The sequence below is a fragment of the Lichenostomus cassidix genome, chromosome 27 (genome assembly GCF_008360975.1).
Source record: "Lichenostomus cassidix isolate B80296 chromosome 27, HeHo_3.0, whole genome shotgun sequence".
Taxonomy (NCBI): Eukaryota; Metazoa; Chordata; class Aves; order Passeriformes; family Meliphagidae; genus Lichenostomus; species Lichenostomus cassidix.
The window spans coordinates 1974403-1994116 of record NC_139507.1 but is presented as its reverse complement, the minus strand read 5'-3'; the positions used below and the strand labels follow the sequence as shown (position 1 = coordinate 1994116).

The following is a 19714-nucleotide window of genomic DNA, read 5'->3' as shown; positions in this document are numbered from 1 at the left end:
TTTGCTGTCACGTGGGGACTCCCGAATTGTCCCTCAGGACACGTGTGGGTAAGAACGGACAAGGGGCACGAGAGGCAGAGGACACCACTGGGCTCAGCACTTCCTCTGAGGACACGGCCCGGTTGTGGTTTTGTCAGGGACTCTTGCACCAGAACTCCCTTGAGGCAGTGCATGGGTGAAGTACCTTCCCCAGAGGAAGCAAGGACATGGCATCTCCTAGCTACTCTGGAGTCATGGAGATGCAGTCTGCATTCACAGAGAGCAGGGGTAACATAGGTGGAGGTCAGCAATGTCAAGGCAGTGTGGTCACCTGGAACAGGACAGGTGTGGATTCAGAAGCAACCGTGCCTCATGGAAAGGATAAAGATGCAGGAAAGCCTGGAGAGGACTAGAAGGTTTTCTCCTCTCCAAGATGAGTAGCTCAATTTGCTCATGGCTAGATGGACAGTGCCCAAATGTAGATGGTGGCCTTTGTTCTGCTCACTTCTGTTGATATAATCTTTTGACTGGGGAGTTCCAGCGTGGATGAAATACTCCAGATGATGACTCAAATGGGCCAGAGAGGCACAATCACCTCCTTGGACATGCTCACATCACCTTGAAAAGCATAGGTCAGGATGCAGTTGACTTTCCTTGCTACAAGTGTGCTGCTGTCTCATGTTCTGCTGGCAGCTCCTAAAATACCAGATCTGTTTCTCTGTATCTGCTTCTGAGGCAGGCAGTTCCCAGCCTGAGGGGCCTGTATGGGAAAGGAGTGTCAAGGGGACTTCCTAACCTCTAGGTGCACACGTTCTCTGCCCTCCCATCTGCACAGGGCTGTGATCTGGGGATAAATGAATGGGATTTGTCCCTTCTTCCACTCGTGCCTCAATGAAATGCATCTCCATGGAGGGGAATGTGGCCTGGCTGATCTCTCCCAGCAGAGCTTCCTGGCAATCATCTGCCTAAGGGGACTTAAGGGAAGAGTGTAAGCCCCCTACTGCTCTGTCTTAAAGCTCAACATGAGCCCAGTCTGACAGGCACCCAGGCAGGGAGATGGGCTCAGGATCTTTGCACAGTCTGCACAACCCCTGACAGCAGAGGTTCTGCTGTGGAGATGCCTGTGGGACAGGAGGATGTGGTCTGGAATCTAGACAGTTCCTGGGCTCTCAGGTTGAGATTCCAAGGTGGGACATAAACGTCCTTATGGGATGAAGTCCAAAGCAGTGTCCAGGATTCTGGTTTTCCCTGGGCAAGAAACAGGGTCTGCCCTTCCTCTCACAGCACAGCAACATCTGGGTGTGTGATCCTTCAGTCCCCATTTGCGACAAAATGTCAGCCTCTGCTTCACTCAGCACCTGGTCACTGGGCTGGACAGGTACATTTGGCATGAGGTTAGAGAAAAGAGGGGCTATGTCTGACCCCTAATACCACCAACATTTCACTGGAAGCAAATCCACTCACACGGATACATGAGCTGGACAGGAACCCTGAGTCTTTTTCCCTGTCCACAAATCCTACGTTAGGGAGCACAGAGGAGAGCAGCTGTGCACAGGCATGGAGAGATGTGTCTGTCTGAGTGTGTGTGTGAGCACTGCCAGCTGTGCTGAGGCACTCTCAATACTTGAAACTGAATTGAGCTAAAAATCCACACTTGCTTGGAGTGAAGCCATGCTTGTTGGGGACTGCAATTGACAGGAGCAGAGTGTGATGTTTAGTACATGTGGTAAAGGAGGGCTCAGGGAGCAGGGACTGCATTTCAGTGCCTCTTCCCTGCACACATCTCATACAGATCTCATACATCACTGTTCATCTGCACCCAGGCTCCTTCTGAATTTGGCAACCGGTGAGCCTGAAGTCCTTTCCCTTTCCCTTTCTCTTCCAAAATGATCCACCTGACAAACGTCCCTGTTGATCTATTTCTCTTCTAAGCTGAGCTCGCTGTCATGGCAAAAATTTGGGGGGACACTGTGTTCTAGAGAGAGGCTGAAATGTGGCTGCAGAGGATCTTGCTTAAGAAATTACAAGCAAAATTCCCTGGGCCAGGCTGCTCTTTGCAGGGCAAGGAAGAATGTGTGGCTCCTTGCCAAAACTTAAGCTCCCAACTCAGTCGAGGCCTTGATTGCTCTTTCAGCCTTGTGCTCTCTTTCCTGTCTACTCCTTCTTCCAGGTGTACCTCTGACTTTGAGGCATGTCCTGCTACACCCGGTGCTACCATCCCTGCCAGCCCTGCGGCCCCTGCCCGCTGGCCAACAGCTGCAATGAGTGCTGTGTCAGGCAGTGCCAGAGCTCCACCGTCGTCATTGAGCCTCCTGCTGTGCTGGTGACCCTGCCCGGCCCCATCCTCAGCTCCTTCCCACAGAACACCATGGTGGGATCCTCCACCTCGGCTGTCGTTGGCAGCATCCTCAGCTGTGATGGAGTGCCCATCAGCTCTCAGGGCTGTGACCTGTTGTCACGGTCCACTCGTAAGCAGACGCGTGATGGTTCATACCAGCTACGATCTCAGAGTGCAAAAAGGAAAAGAAAACACAAAATGCAACAAGTCAAGGGAGTTAAATTTCAATCCAAGGGGGAACTTTATTAATTTGGCCTGTAAAGCGGCCTGCGATAGAGAGAGAAAGAGAGAAAATTGGGAAAAGATGGGGAGGAAAGGGAAGGAAAGGGGCTATAGCTACCACCACGGGTCCACAGACGTCCGGCGTCCCTGGAGTCCCGTCCAGTCGGCGTTCCTTGGCCTCTGCAAAGATCGATGTGATCTTTCGGTGGGGAAGATCTTCGGAGTTCAGCCACTCCAAAGCTGTCTTTTATGCTAGTCCATACACCTGGTCCCTCCTTGCCAGCCGCCTTTGCCCTCCCTTAATTCTTGTGGAGATTTGCCAATCTCCACTTGGCAGGGTCAGGGGAGGAGTGTCCAAGGCATGGTCGGCAGGTTTTTCACAATGGGTGTCAGGGCAACGGGTGCAAAGCCTTCGTCACATACCCGCATTGGCAGGCACAAGGCCTTTGTTCTGTATCAACTCAGGCAGGTGCAAAGTCTTCGTTCTCTACCACCTTAGGCAGGCATGAAGCATTCGCTCCGCACCAGCCTTAGGCAAGTACACAGCATTCTCTGCGTGAGTCCTGCACCTGTAATTTCTGATGAGAAATGTTGAGACAGAACTCGATTCTTGGATCGACCCTTACACCTGTCTGGCATTTGCAGGCGCTATTATGGCACAAGATCCCTCCCTGGGCAACATGCTGGGAAAGCACCATGGAGACACTTCAGTGAACTCAGAGCATGGTCCTGGGCAAAGGATGGGCATTTTCCAATGTTGGTACCAGGACAGCTGCAAGGCTTTGCCTTTCCCTTTTCTTTGTTTGCTTTGGCTCCCCTTGGCAGCAAGGGACCACCAAGGGCATCCTGGTGGGGACATTCTGTCTTTTCTTCCTCTCTGGGGCAGTTAGACAGGCACTGTGAAGGAACTTCTCCACTACCAAGGAGGACAGAGTTTCAGATGTCAGCGGGCAGGCAGCACTGCTGTCCTCTAACAGGACCTCCGAGCTGGGAGATAGGGAAAGTGAGCAGAATGAAACACGTGTAACCCAGAAGGAGGAGGTAATGATCTGCTGAGCCACTCAGATGCTCACAAATATTTGGGATTGGATGGGATTCATGCTTGGGAGATTATAGAGCTGGGTAAAGATCTCATTAAGCCTGGGCTAAGAGGAGGGGCTGAGCATGGTCCATGACTCCCAGTAGGACTTGCTGGTGTCGGTGTCGGTTTCGGTGTCGGTTTCGGTGTCGGTGTCAGTGTCGGTGTCCCTGTCCCTGTCCCTGTCCCTGTCCCTGTCCCTGTCCCTGTCCCTGTCCCTGTCCCTGTCAGAAGCTCCCCGGGCGCTCGGGACGAGCAGGGCAAAGAGGCCCCCGCGGGCGGAGCGGCAGCGCCCCCTGCTGGCCCCGCCCGGCCCTGCCCGCGGCGGTTCTTGCCCGGCCGCAGCCGCGGCTCCTCTGCCCGTGTCCCTCAGCGCGCAGTAATACACGGCCGAGTCCCCGCGCCGGGGCTGGGACAGGTACAGAGCGCTGGACTTGCGATCTGACGAAACCCACAGATGACCCGCACTGTCCGGCAGCTCTTTGGACGTTCCAGGAGTGAGTACAAAGAGTTCGGGACCTCGGCTTGGGAGCTGACGGTACCAGTGGATGAAATCGCTGGTCTGGATTTTGGGATGTGAGCAGCTGATGTTAATGCTGGTGCCCTCGGTGGTCTCCATTGACTGCTCCTGCTGTACTTGGGCTCTGGCCACAGCCACTGCCACAAAGAAAAGAAGGATCACTTTCCATCACGAGTAAATGGTGTGCATGGGGAGAGAGGAGAAGGCAGAGGAGGACAGATCAGAACTGAGATGTATTCTGAGAACTGAGCATATCGAGACTATTTCTTCAAGGGCAGCTGCTTGGAAATAAGAATGTATGTGGGATATTTTGGAAATTACTCAGAGTGCAGATGAGGAAATTGGGATGAGGAAAAGAGATTGGCTGGAATGAATGGATGCGTGGATGGATGGATGGAAGGACGGACGAGCGAATGAATCAATCAATGAGTGGCTAAAGAAATGGAGTAGTCAAACAGGAAAGCTCGGCGGGAATGGATTCTTTAAGGACAGAGGGGACATCGACAGAGAGCAAAAAAGAAGGGAGCAGGAGGACAGAATTGCCGGAGACAAATCCCGACCTCAGTGCTTAACCGAGGAAGAACTAGCCCGAGCCCCAGCCCCAGCTCCTCCACCCCCACGCACCGAGCAGCACCGCGAGCAGCGCCGCTAGCTGCGCTCCCCGACGCCGCCGCATCCCGCCGCTCCGCCGCCCGAGCAACGCTACCCAACTCAGCCCCGATTCTCTCCTCCGCCCGTGCTGCCCCCTCCCCTTTTCACCGCCTCCAGCTCCGCCCCGGGTCTAAGCCTTGCCCCTGCGCCGCTCGGGCTCTCGCCGAGTCCTGCCAGGGAACGGAGGAGAGGCGAGCGCGGTGACAGTGGGGGGGCGGTCGGGTCTCTGCACGGAGGAGGCTGCAGTAACGGGATGCGTGACGGGGAACTCAAGATTGTTTCTCCCTGTGCTCCCATGATCTGTTCCTTCACATCCCCCATTTGCTGTCTCCTGGGGACTCCTGAATTGTCCCTCAGGGCATGTGTTGATGAGAACGGACAATGGGCACGAGAGGCAGAGAACACCATTGGGCTCTGCAATTCCCCTGGAGACACTCCCAATGTTTCAAATGGAATTAAACTAGGAAACCACACTTCTGTGAAGCCACGCTTGTTGTGGCCTGCGATTGACAGGTGCAGAGCATGATTTTTAGAGCAGCTGGAGAAGGAGGGCTCAGGAAGCAGGGACTGCATTTCAATGCCTCTTCCCTGAACGCATCTCGTACAAGCTGCTACATCATTTTTCAACTGCACTCAGGCTCCTTCTGAATCTGGCAACCAGGTGAGTCTGAAGCCCCTTCCCTTTCTCTTTGTCTCACAAAATGATCCATTTGTTAAACATCCCAGCTGATGTTTTTTTCTTCTCTGTTGAGCCTGCTGTCATGGTAAAAATATGGGAGGACTAGAGAGAGGCTGAAACATGGCTGCAGAGGATCTTGCTTAAGAAATTACAAGCAAAATTCCCTGGGCCAGGCTGCTCCTTGCAGGGCAAGGTAGAATGTGTGGCTCCTTGCCAAGGCTTCAGCTCCAAACTCAGTCAAAGCCTTGATTGCTCTTTCAGTGTTGTGCTCTGTTTCCTGTCTGCTCCTTCTCCCAGGTGCACCTCTGACTTTGAGGTGTGTCCTGCCCTGTGCCTGCCCTGCCAGCCCTGTGGCCCCTGCCCGCTGGCCAACAGCTGCAATGAGTGCTGTGTCAGGCAGTGCCAGAGCTCCACCATCGTCATTGAGCCTCCTGCTGTGCTGGTGACCCTGCCCTGCCCCATCCTCAGCTCCTTCCCACAGAACACCGTGGTGGGATCCTCCACCTCTGCTGCCGTTGGCAGCATCCTCAGCTCTGATGGAGTTCCCATCAGCTCCTGCGGCTGTGGCCTGTCTGGCATCTCCAGGCACTACTATGGCAGAAGATCCCTCCCCTGGAGAAGATGCTGGGAAAACCCCCATGAAGACACCTCAGGGAAATCAGAACATGGTCCTGGGCAAAGGATGGGCATTTTCCAATGTTAGCACCAGGACAGCTGCCAGGTTTTGCCTTTCCCTTTTCTTTGTTTGCTTTGGCTCCCCTTGGCAGCAAGGGACCGCGAAGGGCATCCTGGTGGGGACATTCTGTCTTTTCTTCCTCTCTGGGGCTGGTAGACAGGCACTGTGCAGGAACTTCTCCATTACCAATGACGACAGGCTCTCACATCTGAGAGGCAGCACTGCTGTTCTCTAACAGGCCTTCGGAGCTGGGAGATAGGGAAAGTGAGCAGAATGAAACACATGTAACCCAGAAGGAGGAGGTAGTGGTCTGCTGAGCTACTAAGATGCTCACAAATATTTGGTATTGGATGGGATTCATGCTTGGGAGATTATGCAACTGGGGAATGACCTGGTTAAGCCAGCTGTGAGAGGCGATGCTGAGCATGGTCTGTGACTCCCAGTAGGAACTCTCAGTGTCGGTGCCATTGTGAGTGTTAATATCAGTGTCAAGACCAGTGTCACTGTGTCACTGTCGCTGTGGATGTCGCTGTGGCTGTCACTGTCGCTGTCCCTGTCCCTGTCTCTGTCCCTGTCCCTGTCCCTGTCCCTGTCCCTGTCCCTGTCCCTGTCCCTGTCCCTGTCCCTGTCACTGTCCCTGTCCCTGTCAGAAGCTCCCCGGGCGCTCGGGACGAGCAGGGCAAAGAGGCCCCGGCGGGCGGAGCGGCAGCGCCCCCTGCTGGCCCCGCCCGGCCCTGCCCGCGGCGGTTCTTGCCCGGCCGCAGCCGCGGCTCCTCTGCCCGTGTCCCCCAGCGCGCAGTAATACACGGCCGAGTCCCCTCGCCGGGGCCAGGACAGGTACAGAGCACTGCTCCGGCCGTCCTCTGACACCGACAGCTTTCCTGCAATGCCCGGCAGATCCTTGGACGCTTTAGCAGTGAGTGCGAGGAATTCAGGGCTTTGGCGCGGGAGCTGACGATAGAAATGGATGTAATCGCCGAGCCGTTTGGTGGGGTGTGAGCAGTTGATGTTGATGCCGGTGCCCTCTGTGGTCTCCAGCCACGGGTCCTGCTGCACTTGGGCTCTGCCTGATGCCACTGCCGGGGAAAAAAAAGGACAAATCTCAAATCCTACATTGCCCTTGCCTACAGAACAAATGCCACAGAAACAGGCAGGATCGTAAAGATGTAATGAGAAAAACAGTTCCCAGAGAATTTCATGATATGCAGGAAAGAAAGTGTCCATTAATCGTTTGTGGAGACATGAATGAGTGAATGATAGCAGAATTGCTGCAGTTACGGGAGAATAGGATGATGGGGGAGAATGAACAAAAAGACAGAAAGAAAAGTAGCATGGGGTAAGGACTGACTTCGTGAGCTGTAAAGATAGGAAAGGAATGTTTGTGCGGGGTTGGGCAAAGAAGAGACCTGAAGAAATCTAAGGGAGTCTGGGATGGAGTAGAGGGAGAGATGAACGCATCACAGTTCGAGGGAAGAGCTCTGGGAAGAAGCCAGGCAGGACGACAGGGACCTATCGGGACAAACCAGCCCCAGCCGCGGCCCCTTCTCCATCACTCCTGCGCACCGAGCAACGCCGCGGCCAGAGCCGCCAGTCCCATGCCCCGACACGGCCGCATCCCGCCGCTCGGCCGCCTGAGCATCGCTTGTCCCCTCAGCCCCGGCTGGCCCTCTCCTCTCCTCTCCTCTCCTCTCCTCTCTCCTCTCTCCTCTCTCCTCTCTCCTCTCTCCTCTCTCCTCTCCTCTCTCCTCTCTCCTCTCTCCTCTCTCCTCTCCTCTCCTCCTCTCCGCCGCCAGCTCCGCCCCAGCCGGGCTCAGCCCCCGCCTCTCACAGCACCAGCACAATCAGCGACACAAGGACGTTTGGCATCGCCAGGGACAAGACACAGCTCTGTCCCATCCCGCACACCACCGACACTGCACGGGAAGCACATCCACTCCGCCGTTGGCAGCACACGGGCGGCACGATTGCCGAGCCTCTTGCCATGCCCAAGAGGCAAATCTCCTCCTTTGACTCTCTGCAGCATCAGTGGTGCGTGAGCTTTGGAGGGGCAGGAAAGGGAGTGCTCAGGTGACAGGGGCTGCATTTCAGTATGTTCAGATGAGCTTGTGGGGAAATGATTCCACAAAGGCGTCCTCTAGTCCTGTGCAATACAAAGGGCAGGTGTAAGAGGTAGCCAAAATCCCTGGCATCTTTTTAATTTTTCTTGCCTATTTCTATAGGCTACTACATGGATGAAAATATTTAGAAAAATCAAAATATAATTATTCTTGATAGAATGATTATAGAGAGATGAAACATGCCAAAGGCTCAGGGAGACCTTCCGTTGACACCAAATGTTGAGACTGGAACTCCGTGCATTCCAGACACCTGATGAAGCTTGGATGGAGCTTGGTGCAAACTTAGTCTCAGATCGAGACAATAGTTTATTTCTGAAGGAATTAACTGAAGGTATTTCATTAGTATTGATCCATCATGAAATTTTGTGATGATCTGTTGCAAATAAGGAGTCTCTCCACACTGGGAAAGAAAAGGATCACTCAGTCTCTGGTAAAAAAATTTCAAACCCTGAGAGGTGTATGTGAGTCAGCACAGGCAGACAGCCAGAACAGCCACCAATATACAGTTAAAATGAAAAATGTGTTTTCCTTTCCTCACTAACCGCAGGATCCCTGAAAACACCTCTGGGCAGAAGTGCACAAGCAGAGATGCAGACACAGTGAAACTCAGTGCATGCTAAAGGGTCACCAGCTGCTTGTCACACCTCGTTATCAAGGGCTCTTTCCAGCTGCAAGGTCACTTGATGAATTACAATTCTCCTCAGCAGTGCCTCAATTTAACCCATTCTTCCCAACACCATGACCACAATACTCAGGGACAGACACATAGCAAGGAGGGGCTTTTGTGTGGGTGAGTGTGCTCAAGTGGAGGGATCTTCTGCTCTCAGCAAACTCAGGTCAGTCTTTTCCCAGCCACCCTGAAGCCTTGGAAATACGAGTTGCAGAAGTTGACTCTTCCAAGTGCAACACCTGGGCAGTGCAAGTGGCCCTGGACAGTGCAAACAGCCTCTCTTTAGCTCTCTTGAGTCTTCTCAATGAACTCGAGGACTAGAGATGTAGATTTGTGTATGTCTGGGTATGTGTGCCCACCTAAGCAAGCTGTTTGTCCCGAGTGTTGTTGAGCGTGAAATCACACACTTGGAGGAGAAATGCAACAACAAATTTGATTGATGTAAATAGTGAGTGAACAAAGTTAATAAGACAGTGGTTTACCTAAATTTGATGGCAAAGGCTACTTGATTATTTGCAGGGTCAGCTAAAGCTGTCAGGGAGATTCTGCTACTGAATCACCAGGTTCAGAAAGGAATCCCTTCCATTCCAAACCCCTTCTCATATGGGCAGTTTATGTGCAGCTGGATCCTGATTTGTCCCAGACTTGGACAATTCTTTATGTCTAAACAATTCTCTATGCACCATCCATCCTTTCTATCACTTAGGAAGCTTTCAAAGGTTCAGTGCTCTTCTTCCCAATTAACACACCAAATATAAGATGCCATAAGGATTCACTCAGCCTTAAGGAGAGACCTTGAGAAATGTCCCTGCTAAAGGGAAGATCCTGGTGTGCAACCCAGTAGCGTGCAGGAGAGCTGAATGAGACCTGGTCTGTGCCCATTTTTTCTGGAATAAGATGGTTGACTCACCGTTGAAGCCCACCTGTATTTCAATTGGCACAAGATCAAAAAGCCCTGGGCTGTTGAGCAAGATTTGTGGCTCTCAGCTGTGATGTTGTTATGTGTCTGCCCAGAGTGCAGCTTAAGGCAGATGTGGCCATATTACTGGTGGCTATTGCTTAGGAGGGAAGGGGAAGGGGAAGGAAAGAGCATTTTCTAACATTAACTTTTATTAGAGTCATCTTGAAGAATACTTTTCTCCAAACTGGATTAGTGCAAAGTCCTCACTTACTCCTCACAGGGCTTTCCTTAAAGCTCTTTCACCATTTCAGTTCCCCTCCTCTGGACATAATTCAGTACCTTTACATCTTTCCGAAATACAGGGGACCAGATCTACACACAGTACTCGAGAACAGGCCATACCAACATTGAATATGGCAGGATGAGGTAATTTGTTTTCCCCTGAACTCCCAGTGCTGTCACCTCATATGAACGAACTTCAGCTGTCACTTGGCCTTCACAAATGGCCAAAAGAGTTCAGCAGTCTTGGGAAGGGAAGTAAAGAGGCAGGAGGAGAACGAGCCTGATATGGGCTGGGTGAGAATATGTGCCCTCCCAGATGCATTTGTGAGACAATGCTGGCACAGATTTGTGGACAGGCCAGAGGATGCCACATTCCCTGGAGCACACAGAGCCCTTTCTGAAGGAGCAAGAGATACCGTGGGAATCACCCTGCTGCCCTCCCTGCCTCGCACAGCTCATCTGAGTGTGCAAATGGAGCTGTGGCCACGCGAGGCAGTTTGCTGCCCTCAGGAGCTCAGCTGAGAAGAGAGGCTGAGCGCTCTTAGTGACTCCAAGCAGGAGCTGCCAGTGTCGGTGTCGGTGTCACTGTTACTGTCAATGTCAGTGTCACTGTCACTGTCATTGTCACAGTCACTGTCCCTGTCCCTGTCCCTGTCCCTGTCCCTGTCCCTGTCACTGTCACTGTCAGAAGCTCCCCGGGCGCTCGGGACGAGCAGTGCAAAGAGGCCCCGGCGGGCGGAGCGGCAGCGCCCCCTGCTGGCCCCGCCCGGCCCTGCCCGCGGCGGTTCTTGCCCGGCCGCAGCCGCGGCTCCTCTGCCCGTGTCCCCCAGCGCGCAGTAATACACGGCCGAGTCCCCGCGCCGGGGCCGGGACAGGTATAGAGCGCTGGACTTGCGATCTGCCGACACCGACAGACGCCCTTTAGGCACGCGCATATCCTTGGTCCCTTTAGCAGTGACCACCAGGAGCTGGGGGCTTCGGCCCGGGAGCTGACGGTAGAAATGAATGAAATCACCGGTCCGGATGTTGGGGTGTGAGCATTTGATGGTGATGCTGGTGCCCTCGGTGGTCTGCAGCCATGGATCCTGCTGTATCTGGGCTCTGGCCACAGCCACTGCCAGGAGACAAAGAAGAACACACCTCAGCTTCTACTTTTGATGCAGTCCTGCCTGCCAATCCCCAGGATAAATCCCACCGAAGCAGTCAGAAATATACAGAGATGATGAAGAAAACAGTCCCCAAAGGATGTCAATACATGAAGGAATGTAAGCATCCATTCATCGTTTGTGAAGAGAATGAATGCGTGAATCACAGGAGGATAGGGGCAGTCACTAGAGAATGAGAGGTTGCGACAGAAAGCATAAAAAGACAGCAAGAAAAGTAACAAGGGAGCAGGACTGACTGCGTGAGTTATAAAGACCGATAGAGTGGAAAGGAATGTTTGAGTAGGGCAGTGAAAAGAACAGAACCAAGAGATTTCTGAAGGAGTATGGAATGAAAAAGGGAGGAATGAACCGGAGAATAGTTCGCGGGAAGAGGTGTGTGAAGAAGCCAGGCAGCACGGCAGCCTCCAGGGAGCCGCGGGGTCACCCAGCCCCAGCTGCGGTCCCTGTGCCACCACCCCTGCTCACCGAGCAGCACCGCAGTCAGCACCGCCAGCCCCATATCTCGACACGGCCGAATCCCGCCGCTCTGCCGCCCGAGCATTGCTGGCCTCCTCAGCCCCGGCTGGCTCTCCTCTCCTCTCCTCTCCTCTCCTCTCCTCTCCTCTCCTCTCCTCTCCTCTCCTCTCCTCTCCTCTCCTCTCCTCTCCTCTCCTCTCCTCTCCTCTCCTCTCCCCCTCCCCCTCTCTCCTCTCCTCTCCTCTCTCCTCTCTCCTCTCCTCTCCCTCCCTCCCTCTCTCCTCTCCCCTCCCTCCCTCCTCCCCTCTTCCCTCTCCTCTCCTCTCTCCCTCTCCTCTCCTCTCCTCTCCTCTCCTCTCCTCTCCTCACTGACAGCTCCGCCCCGGCCGGGCTCAGCCCCCGCCTCTCACTGCACCAGCACAGTGAGCGACACAAGGACGTTTGGCATCGCCAGGGACAAGACACAGAACTGTCCCATCCCGCACACCACCGACACTGCACGGGAAGCACATCCACTCCGCCGTTGGCAGCACACGGGCGGCACGACTGACGAGCCTCTCGCCATGCCCACGAGGCAAAGCTCCTCCTTTGGCTCTCTGCAGCCCTGCTGAGAGCGGCTGTGTCACGGCTGGGGCGCAGGGCACGGGGGCTGCGAGACGTGCTGAGGCCCCGACCGTGGTGTTTGTCCTGAGGTAAGGTAAGCATCCAAGGTGCACTGAAACTATTCTTGTTGGACCTGAAATCAGCATCAGGGAACGTGAACTTTGGCGGGGCAGGGAAAGGAGTGCTCAGGAGACAAGGGGGCTGCATTTCAGTGTGGAGCCACACACAGCTTTGTGCTTTACACGCGTCTGTGGAAACTGGGCTGCTCCAAGAGCACAAGAGGCAGGAACACACATCGTGTCTGGGCTCTGCTGAGGGATGCTAGGGCCAAAAGCAGCAGGGGTGGTGTACTGTGTGGAAGGATGAGGTCCTAGAGAAGCACAGGGCAACTAAAAAAAAAATTTTAACTGGTTTTTTTTCTAAATTTTTTTAAAATTTGGTACTGCACAATTTGGAGATGTGTAAAAATAACGCAGAGGGACACAAAAAAGTGTTAGCATGGATGGGGTCAAAATCATCAGACCATTGTACACACCTGGGGAGACAACTTCTGCTGAGCTTTGGGGTGAGCTCAGGGTCACTTCCCGAAGCCCGGCCTCGCACAGACACATCCCCTCCCTCCCTCCCCTGGGTAGTTGCACAGCCAAGGAAGCTGGTACCAGAGCAAGGCATAAAAATAACTGATGTGGTATTTGCAGGTGGTTTGGAAGAAGTTTCTCTGCTTCACCATGACTTGTCCATCTTCCTGAGTGACTGTGATCTGCCCCATGGTGTCTGGAATAAAGTAAAGGTCAGCAGCTCCACGGGGAGGGACTATGAGAAGCACAACGATATGGATTCAGCTGAAAACTACTTACTGGGGGCAGCAAAGGAAGCAGCGGAAGGGGCAGAGAGATGACCTATCCTTCCAGTGCCTGAAATGCTCCTTCTGAGTTTCTCCCTCGTCCACCAGCAGCCGCCGTGGCTTCCTCAGCCATTGGCATTCTGACCATTCCGTGCCTCTGGGGTCTCAGTCACGGCAAGGAGCTGCTCTCGCTCAGCGGGCAGGCGGGCGGGCAGCGCCTCCTGCTGGCCCCGCCCGGCCCTGCCCGCGGCGGTTCTTGCCCGGCCGCAGCCGCGGCTCCTCTGCCCGTGTCCCCCAGCGCGCAGTAATACACGGCCGAGTCCCCGCGCCGGGGCTGGGACAGGTACAGAGCGCTGGACTTGCGATCTGATGACACCGACAGACGCCCTTCAGGGGCCTGTATGTCCTTAGACCGTTTAGCAGTGACCGCTAGGAGCTGGGGACTTTGGTCAGGGAGCTGACGGTAGAAATAGATGAAATCAACAGCCAGGATGTTGGGGTGTGAGCATTTGATGGTGATGCTGGTGCCCTCGGTGGTCTGCAGCCATGGATCCTGCTGTATCTGGGCTCTGACCCTAGTCACTGCCAGGGAGAAAAAGAATACATCTCAGCTTCTAATTTCAACCCAGTCCTGCCTGCCAATCCCCAGGACAAATCCTGCAGAAGCAGTCAGAAATATACAGAGATGATGAAGAAAACAGTCCCCAAACGATCTCAAGATATGAAGGAATGTAAGCATGCATTAATCGTTTGCGGAGAGAATGATTGCATGAATGACAGGAGGATAGGGGTAGTCACTAGAGAATGGGAGGTTGTGGTAGAAAGCATAAAAAGACAGAAGGAAAAGTAACAAGGGAGCAGGACTGACTGCGTGAGTCATAAAGAAAGATAGAGCGGAAAGGAATGTTTGTGCAGGCTTGGGCAAAATAGAGAACCGTGAGACTTCTGAAGGAGTATAGGGTCGAAGGAGGGAGGAATGAACGGGAGAACAGTTCGCGGGAAGATGTGTGTGAAGAAGCCAGGCAGGACGGCAGCCTCCAGGGACCTGCGGGGTCACCCAGCCCCAGCCCCAGCCCCTGTGCCACCACCCCTGCTCACCGAGCAGCACCGCGGCCAGCGCCGCCAGCCCCATGCCCCGACACCGCCTCATCCCGCTGCTCTGCCGCCCGAGCATCGCTCGCCCCCTCAGCCCCGACCGGCTCTCTGTTCCGGCCGTGTTGCCTCCTCTCATCACCTCTCCGCCTCCAGCTCCGCCCCGGCCGGGCTCAGCCCCCGCCTCTCACACCACCAGCACAATCAGCGACACAAGGACGTTTGGCATCGCCAGGGACAAGACACAGAACTGTCCCATCCCGCACACCACCGACACTGCACGGGAAGCACATCCACTCCGCCGTTGGCAGCACACGGGCGGCACGATTGCCAAGCCTCCCTCCATGCCCACGAGGCAAAGCTCCTCCTTTGGCTCTCTGCAGCCCTGCTGAGAGCGGCTGTGTCACGGCTGGGGCGCAGGGCACGGGGGCTGCGAGCCTTGCTGAGATCCCGACCGTGGTGTTTGTCCTGAGGTAAAGTGAGCATCCACGCTGTAATGAAACCATCGTTGTTGGGCTTGAAATCAACATTAGGGAGCGTGGGCTTTGGAGGGGCAGGGAAGGGAGTGCTCAGGTGACAGGGGCTGCATTTCACTGCGTTCAGTTGAGCTTGTGTGGATATTGTTCCTTCTGCAAAGGCGTCCTCTAGTCGTGTGGAATACAAAGGGCAGGTTTAAGAGGCAGCCAAAATCCCTGGCGTCTTTTCAGTTTTTCTTGTCTATTTCTATTGGCCACTACATGGATGAAAATACTTAGAAAATTCAAGATGGAATGAATATAGAATGATTTATAGAGAGATGCTAAAGGATCAGGGAGACCTTCCGTTGACACCCAACACTGAAACTGGAACTCCTTGCATTCCAGACACCTGATGAAGCTTGGATGGGGCTTGGTGCAAACTTAGTCACAGACCAAGACAATACTTTATTTCTGAAGGAATTAACTGAAGGCATTTCATTAGTATTGATCCATCATGAAATTTTGTGATGATCTGTTGCAAATAAGGAGTCTCTCCACACTGGGAAAGAAAAGGGTCTCTCAGCCTCAGGTTAAAAATTTCAAACCCCGAGGGGTGTATGTGAGTCAGCACAGGCAAACAGCCAGAACAGCCACCAACACACAGTTAAAATGAAATATGTGTTTTCCTTCCCTCACTAACCGCAGGATCCCTGAAAACACCTCTGGGCAGAAGTGCACAAGCAGAGATGCAGACACAGTGAAACTCAGTGCATGCTAAAGGATCACCAGCTGCTTGTCACACCTCGTTATCAAGGGCTCTTTCCAGCTGCAAGGTCACTTGATGAATTACAATTCTCCTCAGCAGTGCCCCAATTTAACCCATTCTTCCCAACACCATGACCACAATACTCAGGGACAGACACATAGCAGGGAGGGGCTTTTGTGTGGGTGAGTGTGCTCAAGTGGGGGGATCTTCGGCTCTCAGCAAACTCAGGTCAGTCTTTTCCCAGCCACCCTGAAGCCTTGGAAATACGAGTTGCAGAAGCTGACTCTTCCAAGTGCAACACCTGGGCAGTGCAAGTGGCCCTGGACAGTGCAAACAGCCTCTCTTTAGCTCTCTTGAATCTTCTCAATGAACTCGAGAGGACTAGAGATGTAGATTTGTGTATGTCTGGGTATGTGTGCCCACCTAAGCAAGCTGTTTGTCCCGAGTGTTGTTGAGCGTGAAATCACACACTTGGAGGAGAAATGCAACAACAAACTTGGTTGATGTGAATTATTTGATGGCAAAGGCTACTTGATTATTTGCAGGGTCAGCTAAAGCTGTCAGGGAGATTCTGCTACTGAATCACCAGGTTCAGAAAGGACTCCCTTCCATTCCAAACCCCTTCTCATATGGGGAGTTTACGTACAGCTGGATCCTGACTAGGACAATTCTTTATGTCTAAACAATTCTCTATGCACCATCCATCCTTTCTATCACTTAGCGAAGCATTGAAATTTTCAGTGCTCTTCTTCCCAATTAACACACCAAATATAAGATGCCATATGGATTCACTCAGCCTGGAGGATAGACCTGAAGAAGTGTCCCTGCTAAAGGGAAGATCCTGGCGTGCAACCCAGTAGCATGCAGGAGAGCTGAATCAGACCTGGTCTGTGTCAATTTTTCTGGAATAAAGATGGTTGACTTACCGTTGCAGCCCACCTGTATTTCAATTGGCATATGATCTAACAGCCCTCAGCTGTTGAGCAAGATTTGTGGCTCCCAGCTGCGGTGTTGTTATGTGTCTGCCCAGAGTGCAGCTTAAGGCAGATGTGGGCATGATATTTCTGGTGCCTGTTTCTTAGGAGGGAAGGGGAAGGGGAAGGGGAAGGGGAAGGGGAAGGGGAAGGGGAAGGGGAAGGGGAAGGGGAAGGGGAAGGGGAAGGAAAGAGCATTTTCTAACATTAACTTTTATTAGAGTCATCTTGAAGAATACTTTTCTCCAAACTGGATTAGTGCAAAGTCCTCACTTACTCCTCACAGGGCTTTCCTTAAAGCTCTTTCACCATTTCAGTTCCCCTCCTCTGGACATAATTCAGTACCTTTACATCTTTCCGAAATACAGGGGACCAGATCTACACACAGTACTCGAGAACAGGCCATACCAACATTGAATATGGCAGGATGAGGTAATTTGTTTTTCCCTGAACTCCCAGTGCTGTCACCTCATATGAACGAACTTCAGCTGTCACTTGGCCTTCACAAATGGCCAAAAGAGTTCAGCAGTCTTGGGAAGGGAAGTAAAGAGGCAAGAGGAGAACGAACCTGATATGGGCTGGGTGAGAATATGTGCCCTCCCAGATGCATTTGTGAGACAATGCTGGCACAGATTTGTGGACAGGCCAGAGGATGCCACATTCCCTGGAGTGCACAGAGCCCTTTCTGAAGGAGAAAGAGATACCGTGGGAATCACCCTGCTGCCCTCCCAGCCTCACACAGCTCATCTGAGTGTGGAAATGGAGCTGTGGCCACGCGAGGCAGTTTGCTGCTGTCAGGAGATCAGCTGCACACAGCCTGTGCTGAGAAGAGAAGCTGAGCGCTGTCGGTGACTCCAAACAGGGGCTACCGGTGTTGGGGTCAGTGTCAGTGTCGGTGACACTGCTGGTCCCAGAGACAGTGTCAGTGTGGGTATCGGTGTCAGTGCCAGGTGTCAGTGTCAGTGTCAGAGTCACTGTCACTCTCACTGTGTCACTGTGTCACTGTGTCACTGTGTCACTGTGTCACTGTGTCACTGTGGCTGTTGCTGTTACTTTCTCTGTGTCACTGTCCCTGTCCCTGTCCCTGTCGCTGTCCCTGTCCCTGTCCCTATCATGGTGTCACGGTGTCACGGTGTCACGGTGTCACGGTGTCACGGTGTCACGGTGTCACGGTGTCACGGTGTCACTGTCACTGTGACCCTGTCACTGTCACTATTGCTGTCGCTGTCACTGTCACTGTCACTGGGTCACTGTCCCTGTCCCTGTCAGAAGGTCCCCGGGCGCTCGGGACGAGCAGTGCAAAGAGGCCCCGGCGGGCGGAGCGGCAGCGCCCCCTGCTGGCCCCGCCCGGCTCTGCCCGCGGCGGTTCTTGCCCGGCCGCAGCCGCGGCTCCTCTGCCTGTGTCACCCCGCGCACAGTAATACACGGCCGAGTCCCCGCGCCGGGGCCGAGACAGGTACAGAGCGCTGGATGTGCGATCTGCCGACACCGACAGACGCCCTTCAGGGTCCCGCATGTCCTTGGGCACTTTAGAAGTCACCACCAGGAGTTGGGGGCTTTGGCCCGGGAGCTGACGGTAGAAATGAATGAAATCACCAGTCCGGATGTTGGGGTGTGAGCATTTAATGGTGATGCTGGTACCCTCGGTGGTCTGCAGCCATGGATCCTGCTGTATCTGGGCTCTGACTGCAGTCACTGCCAGGGTGAAAAAGAAGAACAAACTACAATGCCTACTTTCGACCCAGTCCTGCCTGGCAATCCCCAGGACAAATCCTGCAGAAGCAGTCAGGAATATACAGAGATGATGAAAAAACTATGCCCAAAGGATGTCAATACATGAAGGAATGTAAGCATGCATTAATCGTTTGTAGAGAGAATGATTGCATGAATGACAGGAGGATAGGGGGAGTCCCTGGAGAATGGGACGATAAGGGAGAAAGCACAAAAAGACGACTAGAAATGTAACAAGGGAGCAGGAATGACTGTGTGAGTTATAAGGAAAGATACAGAGGAAAGTAGTATTTGGGCAGGCTTGGGAAAAATAGAGAACCGTGAGACTTCTGAAGTAGAATGGGATGGAAAGAGGGAGGAATGAACTGGAGAAAAGTTCGTGGGATGAGGTTTGTGAAGAAGCCAGGCAGGACGTAGCCTCCAGGGACCCGCGGGATGACCCAGCCCCCGACCCCCTGTGCCACCACCCCTGCTCACCGAGCAGCACCGCAGCCAGCGCCGCCAGCCCCATATCTCGACATGGCCGCATCCCGCCGCTCTGCCCCCCGAGCATCGCTTGTCCCCTCAGCCCCGGCTGGCTCTCTCCTCTCCTCTCTCCTCTCTCCTCTCTCCTCTCTCCTCTCTCCTCTCTCCTCTCTCCTCTCTCCTCTCTCCTCTCTCCTCTCTCCTCTCTCCTCTCTCCTCTCTCCTCTCTCCTCTCCTCTCCTCCTCAACACTGACAGCTCCGCCTCGGCCGGGCTCAGCCCCCGCCTCTCACACCACCAGCACAATCAGCGACACAAGGACGTTTGGCATCGCCAGGGACAAGACACAGAACTGTCCCATCCCGCACACCACCGACACTGCACGGGAAGCACATCCACTCCGCCGTTGGCAGCACACGGGCGGCACGACTGACGAGCCTCTCGCCATGCCCACGAGGCAAAGCTCCTCCTTTGGCTCTCTGCAGCCCTGCTGAGAGCGGCTGTGTCACGGCTGGGGCGCAGGGCACGGGGGCTTCGAGCCGTGCTGAGGTCCCGACCGTGGTGTTTGTCCTGAGTTAAACTGAGCATCCAGGCTGCAGTGAAGCCATCCTTCTTGGGCTTGAAATCAGCATCAGCGGGGAGTGAGCTGTGGAGGGGCAGGATAGAGAGTGCTCAGGAGACAACGGGGCTGCATTTCATTGCGGAGCCACACACAACTCTGTGTTTTACACGTGTCCGTGGAAACTGGGCTGCTGCAAGAGCACACGAGGCAGGAACACACATCATCCCTGGGCTCTGCTGAGGACAGCTAGGGCCAAAAGCAGCAGGGTTGGAGCACTTTGTGGAAGGACAATGTCCTAGAGAAGGACAGGGCTGGTTTTTAATTTTTTTTTTTTTTTTCTTTTTTTTTAAATTCTGGAGGGCAAAATGTGGACCGTTTAGCAGCCGCCGTGGCCTCCTCAGCCATTGGCATTCTGACCATTCCGTGCCTCTGGGGTCTCAGTCACGGCAAGGAGCTGCTCTCGCTCAGCGGGCAGGCGGAGAGGC

General features: G+C 53.8%; 2 protein-coding genes and 1 pseudogene across 2 annotated transcripts; all 3 read right to left on the bottom strand.

Annotated features, from left to right (window-relative positions):
- Positions 1–4918: 4918 nt before the first annotated feature.
- On the bottom strand, positions 4919–14370 carry LOC146426487 (uncharacterized). The gene is made up of 3 exons (XM_085083303.1): positions 14281–14370; positions 6656–7219; positions 4919–5028 (listed from the first exon to the last, which is right to left on the bottom strand). Exons 1-3 carry the CDS (start codon positions 14354–14356, stop codon positions 4919–4921), a joined length of 750 nt encoding a protein of 249 aa, XP_084939429.1. The 5' UTR covers positions 14357–14370.
- On the bottom strand, positions 9118–11911 carry LOC146426488 (uncharacterized). The gene is made up of 2 exons (XM_085039893.1): positions 11745–11911; positions 9118–11227 (listed from the first exon to the last, which is right to left on the bottom strand). Exons 1-2 carry the CDS (start codon positions 11818–11820, stop codon positions 10620–10622), a joined length of 684 nt encoding a protein of 227 aa, XP_084896019.1. The 5' UTR covers positions 11821–11911; the 3' UTR covers positions 9118–10619.
- Positions 14371–17711: 3341 nt separating the features above from the next.
- Positions 17712–18732, bottom strand: LOC146426486 (T cell receptor alpha variable 4-like; annotated as a pseudogene).
- Positions 18733–19714: the final 982 nt, after the last annotated feature.

What these genes read in the sequence shown, in the direction of transcription:
- LOC146426488 (XM_085039893.1), bottom strand. Translation starts at nt 11,820, where the DNA reads ATGCTCGGGCGGCAGAGCGGCGGGATTCGGCCGTGTCGAGATATGGGG. An exon ending in GCTGACTGCGGTGCTGCTCG is followed by an intron (nt 11,228 to 11,744) that starts GTGAGCAGGGGT and finishes GTCTCCTGGCAG; the next exon opens with TGGCTGTGGCCAGAGCCCAG.
- LOC146426487 (XM_085083303.1), bottom strand. Translation starts at nt 14,356, where the DNA reads ATGCTCGGGCGGCAGAGCAGCGGGATGAGGCGGTGTCGGGGCATGGGG. An exon ending in GCTGGCCGCGGTGCTGCTCG is followed by an intron (nt 7,220 to 14,280) that starts GTGAGCAGGGGT and finishes TTTCCCCGGCAG; the next exon opens with TGGCATCAGGCAGAGCCCAA. An exon ending in CAGCGACATCCACAGCGACA is followed by an intron (nt 5,029 to 6,655) that starts GTGACACAGTGA and finishes CCGTTACTGCAG; the next exon opens with CCTCCTCCGTGCAGAGACCC.